The sequence below is a fragment of the Pagrus major genome, chromosome 21, assembly GCF_040436345.1.
Source record: "Pagrus major chromosome 21, Pma_NU_1.0".
Classification (NCBI taxonomy): Eukaryota; Metazoa; Chordata; class Actinopteri; order Spariformes; family Sparidae; genus Pagrus; species Pagrus major.
Window position 1 is genome coordinate 12,668,159 of NC_133235.1, and position 12,105 is coordinate 12,680,263.

At 39.9% G+C, this 12,105-nt stretch overlaps 1 protein-coding gene across 3 annotated transcripts in view; it reads right to left on the minus strand.

The window, feature by feature from the left end:
• The window catches only part of znf644a (zinc finger protein 644a), a 14,280-nt gene continuing 2,175 nt past the window's right edge, over positions 1 to 12,105 (minus strand). For all 3 annotated transcript variants that reach the window (XM_073490886.1, XM_073490884.1, XM_073490885.1), the window contains 5 exons: positions 6,611 to 9,125; positions 5,580 to 6,170; positions 4,398 to 4,523; positions 1,893 to 1,995; positions 1 to 494 (listed from right to left, as the gene is read on the minus strand). In XM_073490886.1, the coding sequence (XP_073346987.1) occupies positions 308 to 494; positions 1,893 to 1,995; positions 4,398 to 4,523; positions 5,580 to 6,170; positions 6,611 to 9,122 (3,519 nt within the window). In that variant the 5' untranslated portion in view covers positions 9,123 to 9,125 and the 3' untranslated portion in view covers positions 1 to 307. The remainder of the gene's footprint in view (positions 495 to 1,892; positions 1,996 to 4,397; positions 4,524 to 5,579; positions 6,171 to 6,610; positions 9,126 to 12,105) is intronic.

Genomic DNA, 12,105 nt, shown 5'->3' on the forward strand with positions numbered 1-12,105 from the left:
TCTGAGGTAAAAGTTGTCTTCATTAGAAATGGATTCCACACTACATTACTGCATAAAACAAGAAAAAGTTGCCCATTTGGAATTTAATTCCAATAAATGAACAATGTAAAAACAGAAAAAAGGTAACAATATCCAAAATAATTAACTTTTTCATCTGTCCAAATGTCCAAACATGTACAACATCTCTGTGATTTAGTAATATTGTACTTTTGGCCTGTATTTAATTGACTAGAAAAAAAAAAGTGAAAGAACATCCAATGTACATACACATACAGTCTAGTGAAATCTAAAAAGGTCCCCATTGGCTTCATGAGGCAGCATGTGTGGTTGCCAGAGAGCTGTCTTGGTCAGTCTTGAGGGTCGTGGGCAGCGAGGAGACCTCTACCATGCCTAGCCCAGTGTGAGGGACACTAGTGTTCATAATGTGTCTCTGTAAATGTTTAATCCAGTCCTCCTGGACCGACAAGGGACCCTGGAAGACGAGGTCACAGAACCTGAAGAGAAGAGAAGACGAGATTGATGATAACATTCCAACACAGTGGTTTTGAGCCTTGCTAGCAGCATGTCTAGGGATGGCAATGCCAATGATCTCGACTGAAATTGGGTGACATCAAATTTGTGTAAAAATGTCATGGTTCCCAGTCGAGTAAACCTACTGTCTTTGGTGATCTCCAGACTACCTACAGCATCACCATGAGGTTCACATTTGCGGTTGTCCGTGTATTGTCTCAACAACTATTGGATGGATTGCTGTGACCTTTGGAACAGTCGGTCATGTTTCTCTCAGGATGAATTATAATAACTTTGGTGATCCATTATCAGTTAATCTCCTGCCACCACCAGGTCAGAATTTTCATTTGTCCAATACTCTGATTTATGATCAAAACTGGAAAAAAAATAAATAAAAATGCATCCATTTGTTGGTTGGTTTGTCAGCAGGATTACACAAAAACTAATCAACAGAGTTCCACAAAACTTGGAATAGAGGATGGATTTTGGCCCAGAATAGACCCCATTAACTTCTGGTGTGGCTCTGGATAAAGGGACGGATCCAGATTAGTTTTTCAACATTTTTGTTAATTTCTCAGGAAATATTGCATGGATCTTGATGATTAAAAATAATCAGCCATATTTGGGTGGCTGGTATCTATGACTGAGTACATTTTAATGCAAACCCTCGATCTGGTGAGCTTAAATTATGGTGATTTAAAATGTATAGTGATACAGGGCTATCAGGTTTGATATTTGGATCAGGCTTGATTTAATTAAAGGGCATTGGAAGAGGTATGCACTTTACTGAGTGCCATTGTAGGTAGCAAATGTCAGCAGGCTAACACAAAGATTGTGAATAATAATAATAATAATAATAATGCATTTTATTTAAAGGCGCCTTTCAAAGCACTCAAATATCAGATAAGTCATTGTGAGCCTATTAGTATGCTGAAATTAGCATTTAGATCTAAACATTACTGTGCAGCAGTACAACACAAGAGAAACTAGCATGGCTGTAGACTCTAGCAAAGCATTTCCAAGGAACTAATCTTACATGATTAGCAATTCCTACAGATTGTAAAATGAGTCATGATCAGAAGCCTGACAAGGGTATTGCTTGATGTGCTGTGTTCATGTTGCAAATGTAGTTCATTTCCCACTGTTTTGCTCCCATTATTGGTACAACTTAGTTTCACTGTTTTTGGAGTACAACTTTGACGGCAGGTCTCTCGGTCATCTAGGCAGTTTTTGTTTAATGAGTAAATGAAAATTCTTGCCAAAAGAAGCAAAAGCACCACCAGAAACATTTGACAGTGGGGCAACAATTGCTGCTGAAATCTGTTGGAATGCAGATGCAGTATTATATAACAAGTATTTTGTAAAATAAATTAAAGCATTACCTGCAGGTGAGTCTGTACATTTCCTCTGGAGTTTGCGGTAAGGGCAGTGTCTTCTTCTTTGGGCCAGGCCTCGAGCGCTGTCTCCTTACTTTACAGTCAAATGCTGAAAGACAGAATGTACTTTATTAGTTTACAGAACTCTTTTTGAGATTACAGCACAGCTTTGATAATTTAACATTTTAAATGAACAAAGAAGTCTATATCTTCCACGTATCCACTGGAATGTTTGGCTATTGTTTAGTGACGTTCATTCTGTTGTGTCAGTTTATTAGTCCATTTGGATGTCTGGCTCTGTGTCTAATCTGCATTGTTCAATCCAGTGTGGTTCAGACACGAGGCCCATAATTTAAGAGTGATGATCTGTGCCTGCTAGAAAACTAGGCCCTGAAGGCTGTCTGCCATGAAGAAGTCATCCCTCCCTCCACAGATGCACCCACCAAGCTCCACAATTAACATCCTTGCAATATCTCACTTGCTGACACCCTTCTAGATCCTTACCTAGGGGAGGACACAAATAACCCTTGGTACACTAATTATAGCCATGATTTGGACGTCACAACCTCTTGTGGTATCTATCCACACAGACAGATTTGGCTTAATCTGTTGAGGTTTTGAGATATCAGTGTGAGATTTCTACTGCCATTTCTATACAGTCTTCTCAGGTATTGGGAAGGACGGACTTACCTCCTGCATACCTGATCAGATCAATAGTTTTTGTTTAGAAGATCAAGCAAATGAGGTAACAGCAGAGAACCTTTTTTTTATTTGTTTCTTGGGGACGTAATAAATGGTGATGAGAAGTTGTGGGAACAATTCACAGTCAGGTCTGTGGATTATCCTGAGTAACTAAGACATTACTTCTGCAAGAACACATTGTTTTCTATAAACAAATATACATTTTTCTATGCTTTGAACAGCACAAAAACATCAGTCATGTTTCAGAGCAGGGTGAAGTGAGACTTCAATTGTGAATGGGCCTTTGATACACTAAGATTTTTCGGATTTCTTTGATATTGCTGCTGACATCAACCATGCATCCGTAAAAACACATGTTGATACCTTGTTCTCCATTAACTTGGAATATGCTGCATGTTGCTGGAGAAATGTATTATGCAAAGAAATCGTGGCACTAAAATGGCCCTTTTTTCTCTATATCCTCAGTCAAATGGCAACCAATGAAGGTTTCGACCACTAGTGGCGCTGTGGAGCAATGCTTTGTAGGGTCACCATTTTGTTTTTAGCCCAAGCACACATGTGATGTAATGGACATTCCTGCTTAAGGTTTTAAGCTCTTTTACTGACTAACATGAAAATGAGGAAGAAGATGATTGCTAGTTGTAAAACATGAATATAAACAATTTACAGAATAAAAAAAATCAGGGTTATTAATGTTTTATGTGGAATGAAATCTTTTTAACATGTCTGTTCACCCTCAGGAATACACACAATGTGCTTTGAAAAGGAACAGTTAATATAAACATAACTGTTTGTTTATATAAAACTTAACAGGGTATCTTTTAAGAAAGCAGGTCCATGTGTGTCAGAGAATTTTGGGTCAATCTTAAACTTCATCAGAGTCAAGTTTTGGAGTGAAAACTGTATCAACCAGTATGAGTCACTAGTGCAGCAACAAGGATGAGACACTTCTCCAGTTTTCCCAATTATTGCTGATTATGTTCACTGGAAAGCACAACAAAGCCAGAGACCCCACTACCAGGATGAGAGCCTCAGGTCTGCAGTGTTGGAAGGGAACTTATAATTTTGCACAACAAGATCAAAGTTTTAATTTGCTGAGCAAACACTTCCACGCAGGCACAAGCTGTTTCAGAAATAAATGTAATTTAACTAGCATCCTTCAGAGGCTGAATTTGAAAACTGGACGCGTCACAGTGGCGTGACAAGGCAGTCCCATTTCAGAGGCTCCTTCGAAAGCAGCTGTGGAATGCAGCATTTCTTTCCTGTACTGTGAAGGCCGACCTTATTCCAAGATTCACTGTGTGCTAGTGACGGTTGGATTTGACAACTATGGTGGACACCTGGAGCAAAACAGCAGCTGAATACACTATTAAATGCCCAAGTATTAGGTTTCACCCGAATAACCACCAATACAAATGTTAACAAGACAAAAGGAGCCCAATACTGTAAACCTTGCTAGGTGACAGAATTGGAGCTTCTTGACGTAGGATATGGTCAGTGAGAGCTGATGAGGTATACAGGAAACTACCCGTTGACTAGACCGCCTCATTTAACAACACTCAGTTCAGCCATCCTTTGAAAGATGTGGTGCCCAAATTGAGACACAGATAACATTTGTATCTTTCTGTCTGTTACCTCTGGCACACTGTCCTTGTGTTATGTATTTGTGTCATTTGTATTTAGTCTTTTTGTAATAACAATTAATAATCAAAATTAAAAAAAAACTCAATATGCTCCAGACTGCTAATCTGCTCTTGGATTGGTGTGTTTTCTTGGTGTCTGAGTTGAGCTGTTGATGGTGGCACTTACCATGTCCCTCAAGTAAGGCAGTCCTTTTTCGTTTTGCATATGCTCGGAGGTGATTAGACAAGCTAACTCCACTATGGAAAGTTGCATTGCAATGGACACACACCTTCCTGTTAAATTCACCTTTCTCTGTAAAAAGACAAAATAAACAAAGATAAACTAAGAAGTGAAAAAATAAATATGGTGATGCTTATTTATGAGTGTTGTTGAGGAATTGTAGGATTTGGCAGGTTAACAATGTCTAAGCTTTTCAAATGTAAACTATAGGTTTCATTTCAACAAATTATGTTTTTTCTTTTTTAAGAATTACAAACACATTGCACAATTGTGCAGAATACAGTATACGTTGGCCATTAAAAAATTAATACAATATTTTTAACACATTATACATTTAGGTCTTAACATTGTTGAGCCAGACTATGCTTCAGCAAGCAAGTCTTCACCAGAAAACTCTCACAGTTTAAGTAACAGAGAAATATTGAAACATGTTCTGGCTCGTTTTATCTTACAAAGTCTGCATGGATTATTTCTTCCATTTGATACTTTAAATGCAATTAAGGTTATGACATCTACAAAAATGATTATCTTCTGCATTATTATGTACATGTTCTTCTGTTTTGGCCAGATAATCTTAAAATAATTTAATTCTACGCCTCTATGCTGATGACGACTCAGATCTATAACACATAAAAATCTGATGACCAGTACTCAGATATCTGCCTCAAAATGTAAATGTCTCAATGCAAATTTAAGAATATACGTTTTGTTTATCTCTCACAAAAGCTCTCCTTCAAAAGCTCAGGCAAGACATTTTCAGTATGACCAGCTTATTATATACAGGTGAGGTCATATACTTCATGTTTAGGTCATGTTTATTTTTTTTTCCTCTGAACAAGTTTTTAAAACTTAATTTAATATCTGTCAATCTGATAACCTGGGAATGGGACTCAACAAAAATAGTGGCTAGGACGGAGCCACCAACCCAAAGCATAAGTGATGACATATGCTGTGTGTGCAAAAGAAAAAACATCACACTGCCCATTACAAACTAAACACTCAATTGCATACTTTCAGATTTACGGTTATCATTTCTTATTTAAAATTTAAAAACTATATAAAATCCTTTCTCTGTACAAATGCTTCTAGCCTAACCTATCTGGTCACCACAATGAATAAGTTACTCACCGGATATCGACTTTGGCAGTGAAGATGCAACTCTTGAGCCTGAACTGTGCTCACTGTTTGAAGAAACTGCTAGTGTGTTTCTTGACGTCTGAGAGCACCCCTTCAGTCTGGCATCTTCCTGACACTTCCTCTTCTTCAGAATTCCTATCAAGGCATTTGTGCCAGAGAGTGAATTTTTAACATCCAGCTTAGTCTCAAGTTGCCCTTCAGAATCCATTTCTGCTAAAGAAAACATGGACTTCAGGGGTCTGGCTTCAGTGCAAGCACTTGTAATAGAATTATTTCTGAGGATTCCAGTGGACGGTGACGTGAAACAATCAACATTGGACAGCTTTGGTGAAGCACCGTATTGGAAATGGTTCCTTCTCTTTCCAAGAATTTGAACTGCCCGCTGGAACTCCTTCTTGTCACGCATCAACTCCCGCAGTAACATTAATGGGGATTTGTTCTTCGTTGCAAAGCTTTTACCAAGCTTTTTGAGGTGGCCTCGTATGTGGTTGGACTGCCCAGTCCTGTTGTCAAAAGAATCCCCGCATAATGGACAGGAGTGAATGCTCTTCATGGTCTCAGAGTTCGACTCCATCCTTAACGCTGAAAAAAAAGAAAAAAACAAAACATCAGAAACATTAACACTGTACAATAGAAGTACAATATGACATGACATCAGAGTACATTTAAATAGGAAAACTACAGTTTAAACACAGTTTAAAACTATCACTTTTGCAGGTCTCTCCATTGCTTCTTTTGGTCATGAGAACATTGAACTAACTAACATAATTGCTGAGATCTCAAACATGGCTATAAAGAGGTCCAATAGGATAACATATCCCCAGAGTTTATTGACAAGCTGTCCCAGTTTACCCATTTTTAGTGACGATGCTGTGTTACGATACCTCAGCAAAAACTTAAATTCAATGCTCATTAATAACCAAAATACCTTATGACCAGAGCCACAAAAATTAAAGCCAAGATGTCATACAGGATACAGCAGTTTTCCTTTAAAGGAAGAGCATGCAATAAGGCACAAATACCTTTTTTCAATCTCCTGAATGCTGACATCTTCCGTCTAATTCGTGGCTTCCTGTCATGACAAGCCACCTGTTCAGGAGGTACTACATGGCGTGCGTTGTAGCTTAGTCCGACCCTATGAAGATGCCCTCGGACATGATTTGACAATCCAACACCTGACTCAAAGACTGCGGGACAGTATGGACAGTTCTTGTGGTCTGAATCCAACTCTGACACATCCTCTGCGAGGGACTCCATCAATGGTATTTGGTGGGGCTCAAAGGTTTCTTGAAACACTTCTGTTTCTATGCATTCTTCTTTGATTTCAGGGCTGCTCTGTTCTTGCTCTTCTGTCTTTATTTTCTCAAACAGCCTTTTAGATGCCTGAAGGGCACCCCTCATGGACATTCTTCTGCTATAGGTATAGATTATGTTTTGTTTTTCTTTCTTGATATCATCATCATCATCATCATCAAACAGGTTAGTGTTGACATCTGTATCATCTGACTGGAAAATGTCTTTTTCCTCATAGTCTGACACTTCTTCTTGGTTTATTTTCTTGGGACTTGCCAATGGTTTTGGTAAAATGAAACATGAGTCTTGGTCAGATGTGTTGCGATATGGGATGGACATCTTCCTTTTAGACGGTGACTTTTTGACTGTTGACTGATCTTCGCTTAACTTGTGTACACCACTGCGGTTTAGATCCCTACTGGTTGTGCTGGATGATGCCCTATGGCCATTTGGGGATAAAGCTGAATCTTCAACCTTGACAGTCAATGTTCCTGGCAACTGATCAGAGCTATATTTTTCACCTGTGGAATTCTGAACGGACGTGTTGCCATTATTGCTTTCCTTCTTCTGGTCTGCATTTTTCCTTCCGTGTCTTTGTCGGGACAGGAGAACATTAATGGATTTGTCAAGCTTTGATTCTGTTAGTTGGGACTTGAGACTTCTCCTAATCTTGTTACTCTTAAACAAGTCTGAAATGTCACTGGACTCACTTGGTGAACAAGCTCTTTTGGAAGAAATCCGATTTTTTATCGAGATTTTAGATGTAAACTCTGCATCTTCTACAGGAGTTTTACGAGTAGGCATGTGCTGCTCTTTAGATGGTTGTGCATTTTTCTCACTATGCTGTGCAGCTTCGTATTCCTCAAAGGTTTGTTGATGGCGCCGCAGCAGGTGATTCTTAAAAACATTTTTGCTAAAAGCTCTGTAAGAACAAACGTTACAGGAGAAGATTGCAGACTCGTCATCCTGGATCTGTTTTGTAACTGTAATAACAGTGTGCTGCATAATGTTATGTCTCCTAAGGTCATTCTCACTCAGAGTCCTGAAGCTACATTTGTCACATCTAAACTTTCTCTTGTCCTTCTCATGCGTTTTCGCATGTTGAACAAATGCGTTTGGGCAGTTTGTTCCAAATGGGCACTGAGGGCAGAAAAGCTTCGCATTTTTATCATCTTTCTTCCTATCATTGATGCCTTTAATTTCTTCAGTGAGTCGCTCTCTCTTTTCGTGGTGGATAGACATGTGCTCAATAAGCAAACCACTTTGTCTGAAGGACTGTCCGCATTCTCGACATATAAAGGGCTTTGGCGAAATATTTGGAAGGTCAACATGAGACTTCATATGACGATGCAAATGGTGCTCTTTCTTGAATATGAGGTTACATTTTGAGCAAGGGTAACATGATGGCTTCTCCTCAGAATGAGAATTTATTGTGAACCTCCTCTTCAATGGTGTAAGCCTATGATTTATACTGTTCTCGTGTGAATTTCTTGCAGGCGCATTGTAAAGAATTTCCTTGATGGCCTTTACAGTACCATTGGGGTAATTGGAAACTTTCACTGTTGGTGACGACTGTGACTTAGGGAACTTCCTTGACTTTTGGACTTTTCTGACAGGAATAGAGTCTACTTGGTCTTCTGCATCAGACAATTCCTCAGATGAATTGTGGCTCAGATCAGGGTAAAGGTCTTCTGAGGGATCCACCATGACAACCATGTCCATTTTCCGTTTCCTTCTCCTTTGGCTGTTGGTAGGAAGGACTTCTTCTTTAGGCTCCTCACCAGGGGAATCATCATGGTCCTCCCATAGGAACTGCATGAACTCTTTGTGAGGGTCCCAATGAAGGTCACTAGCACTACTAAAATTATCGAGTGAGTTCTCAGGTGAGTCTACGTCAAAACCCCAAATTCCTGCAGTGTCAATCTCCTGCACAGTCTTTAGTGGAGTGATGCTCTTTGCCTCTTCTTTCTCTGTTGAGATGCTGTTGAGTTCATGGGCTTGTGTAGCCTGATGCGAAGAAGGTCCATTTCCCAGGCCAACTGGAGATAACATATCTGTGTTTGACAGAACATCCAGGACATTGTTTTGTTTCAGAGAAGGCTTGCCGAAAGAATCTGCGCAAGAGGCAGATTCTTGCGCCATTCTCACTGGCTCTTGCAGGAGCGTGAGGGCATTGATCTCAGGATCTGCATCCTTTTCATCTTCATCAACGCCTGTCAGACACGACATTTCAGCTGCCATGACCTGAAATGAAAAGTAAAGCCTCCTTAGATAACGGTTAAATTTAAAACTTTCTCACTTAAGGCAAAGGCCTGCCTCTCCACATTAACAAATACCCTAAGTTTTCATTTTCTCTTCATCTTTTAAACATATATTATGCCATTGTAATGTCCTTGTGCCTCTGGGATTAAGTGGTAGTGAGTTTCGTGGTCACGTTTCATGTGTTTTTATAAATGGATGGTGATGGCGGGTAACCCTGTATTCAAACAGCACAGAGGGCAGTGCTGGTTGGGGCCGTTTTGAAATTTTGGGAAATATTATTACGTTCAAAGGCTTATTAGATACCAAAAAAACAAACAAACTATAATTTAGTTTGTCATACCAAGGATTTTGATAGGATTTTGCAACTCTGCAAAGTTATCATGGCTACAACTATTTTGTCTGTTGTCGTAACAATTGCCAGGTAAATTGAACAAATACAGCGGATGCATTCCAAAAAAATCCACCAGGAAGGTATGCTTGCATGTATTCAATTGGCCAACGCAGCAAAGTGCAAATCAACCTTCTTTGCAGCAAAAGTTGAGCCTGGTTCAACAATTTTGCAAGCTGACTCTCCATCGTTTTGCCACATGCAGTTGACCCTACATTGTTTTGCAGCAGACAGCTGACTCTGTGTTGGTTTGCGGTAGCAGGATCAAGCTACCCTCAGTGGAAGCATTCGGTTAAGTTTGCACGTAAGCACTGACTTACGTAGCCTTTGCATGTAGAAACATCTCACTGTAGAGGAATGAATCTGCATTTACTCTGAACAGCAAAATCCTCCGCATTGTTTGCCCAAAGGGTGTAATGAGTGTTACAGCCACTAGGAGATGCTACTATGGTTTAAAAATTGTGGTAAAGTATTAAAGGCAAATAGAGCTCAAACGATTAATTAATTAACAGCTTCTAAATTGTGAAGAGTGTCCTTTGTCTTATATGGGGTATTCATCAGTGTATTCCAAGACCAGGGGCCCACCGAGCCTAAATCATTTCCTGCCGGGCCTAAGCATAGGGATTTTTTTCATAATGTATTTATAACATGTTTTTTAAACTAAAATTTGTTATACAAGTAGCAAACTCCTTTACGGAATAAGTCAGTTTGAGGGTTTTGTGCTTTAGCGAGAGTGCAGTAGGTACAGAAAGTAAAAGAAAGAGAGCCCGTGTGTGAGGTTGAGAATAAAGTTTGCAGTAACGTTAAACTGTGAACGTAGCAGTGCCAAGGTTTCGGGTCTTGTCTTCGGAAGTGAAGGGGTTAGCCCTGGGGTTAGTGTCATCAATTTGATGGTACACTGACTTGTAACAGGGAGAATGGTGCTTCCATCATTCCCAGTCTGAGCTCTGAGCATCTGCTCTTGCACTATGTAACCTGGATTTTCAGGTATGATCAGGGACATTATAAGAGAGAGACAGATCCCTTAGGGCATTTTGAATAGAAAACTCTGTGACACCAGAGATGGCAGTTATATGACACATATCCTGCCCCTTTCCTGCAAAGCCAATTGTCTGCTTATAGCAGCCGAACCAGGGAAGATATCTGCCAATCACCTTGTTGCATTGCATTGACTTCTAATCGTCTTGGAAGAGGAGGATATCACAATAATACACAGGATTGCCAAAAAAGTTGAGGTTGTTCAAACATTAGACATTAAACTCGCATTTGTTCAAGTGCTCTGGTGGGATGAGTTTACAGCGGCTTTTTAAGCGTTGTTGTTTGTTTGTTTTTCTACTTATACATGAATGCAGTTTTTATGTCCCGGTGACTATTAACAGTGAACTTCTGGCTCGTTCTCCATTATTTAGATAGGGGCCTGGTCTCGTTAGCCCAAAATAACTGCCCGGGGCCATTGCCAAGATGGCTGCCGAGTGGCAAGACTTACCGAAAAGGACTTTGGTACAATCTTCCAAGAGAAGTGCGTACTGCTTTATAGCCTCACACACCACCAAGTATGTTACTGAATTCGGTGAAATGAAAATCGCATTTTATAAATAAAAATGTTTTCTGGTTTTCCTCTGATGTCTTCTATCCCATTGTCTCAACTTACAGTGATTTACGGAGTTTCCTGATGACATAGAGCTTTACATGTTGCTAAAGTTACCGCTAGTTACCATTAGTTATTTAGCTCAATTAACCATGCAGCTAGCTCACTCTGCCTGGACCAGACGTGGAGCTCAGTGCACCAACGGAGTGTTGGCACTGACATCAGTATCCACAAAGACCACAAAGAGGAGGAGGTTTTTCGTGCCCAGAGCAGGGAATATTAGCAACACCGCTGGACATCAGAACAAGAACCGGGTGAACGGACTATGGAACCAGGCTCAGCAGCCTCTATGGACATCATGACGGAGATGAAGAGACCGAAGAGGACAATGATGGAGGAAGCTAAGATGATAAAACGAGAGTGACCGAGAAGGAGGCCAGAGAAGAGTAAATCTCGGAAGTGGCTTTTAGTTGTTGGCGAGATCTTCATGAAATGAAATGCTTCAAGGAGAGACACCAAGCTGGCCTTCTTGCTTTTGGACTAGCAAGTAATATTAGCTGGCTTGCTATGCCTTTTGTCGTTTGGCTGCTCCAGCTAAATTGTCAACTTGTAAAAATACCCAATACTTTCATAATGTTGCGTTAAGTCTTTTTCGTAGTGAGGGAAGAGATGTTCCTATACCATTCTTTCTTCCCCATACTGATTCCGATACCTGGGCTTTTGGTATCGGCCAATACCGAGTACCGATCCAATACCAGTGTGTACCAAGAATTTTTTTCTTTTAACAGCTATATACACACTACTGACCCTGTATGGATGTGATATTATTGCTATCATTGTTGTATGGCTTGGCTCAGGTAAATTCTGAGAATAAAGAGAGAATAGAGAACGACTGCCATACAACATTCTTTTATCTATTTTGGTAGTCAGCCATAACCAAAGAAGAACAAATTAATAAATCTAGGAATAGTACAACAGTAGTGTAA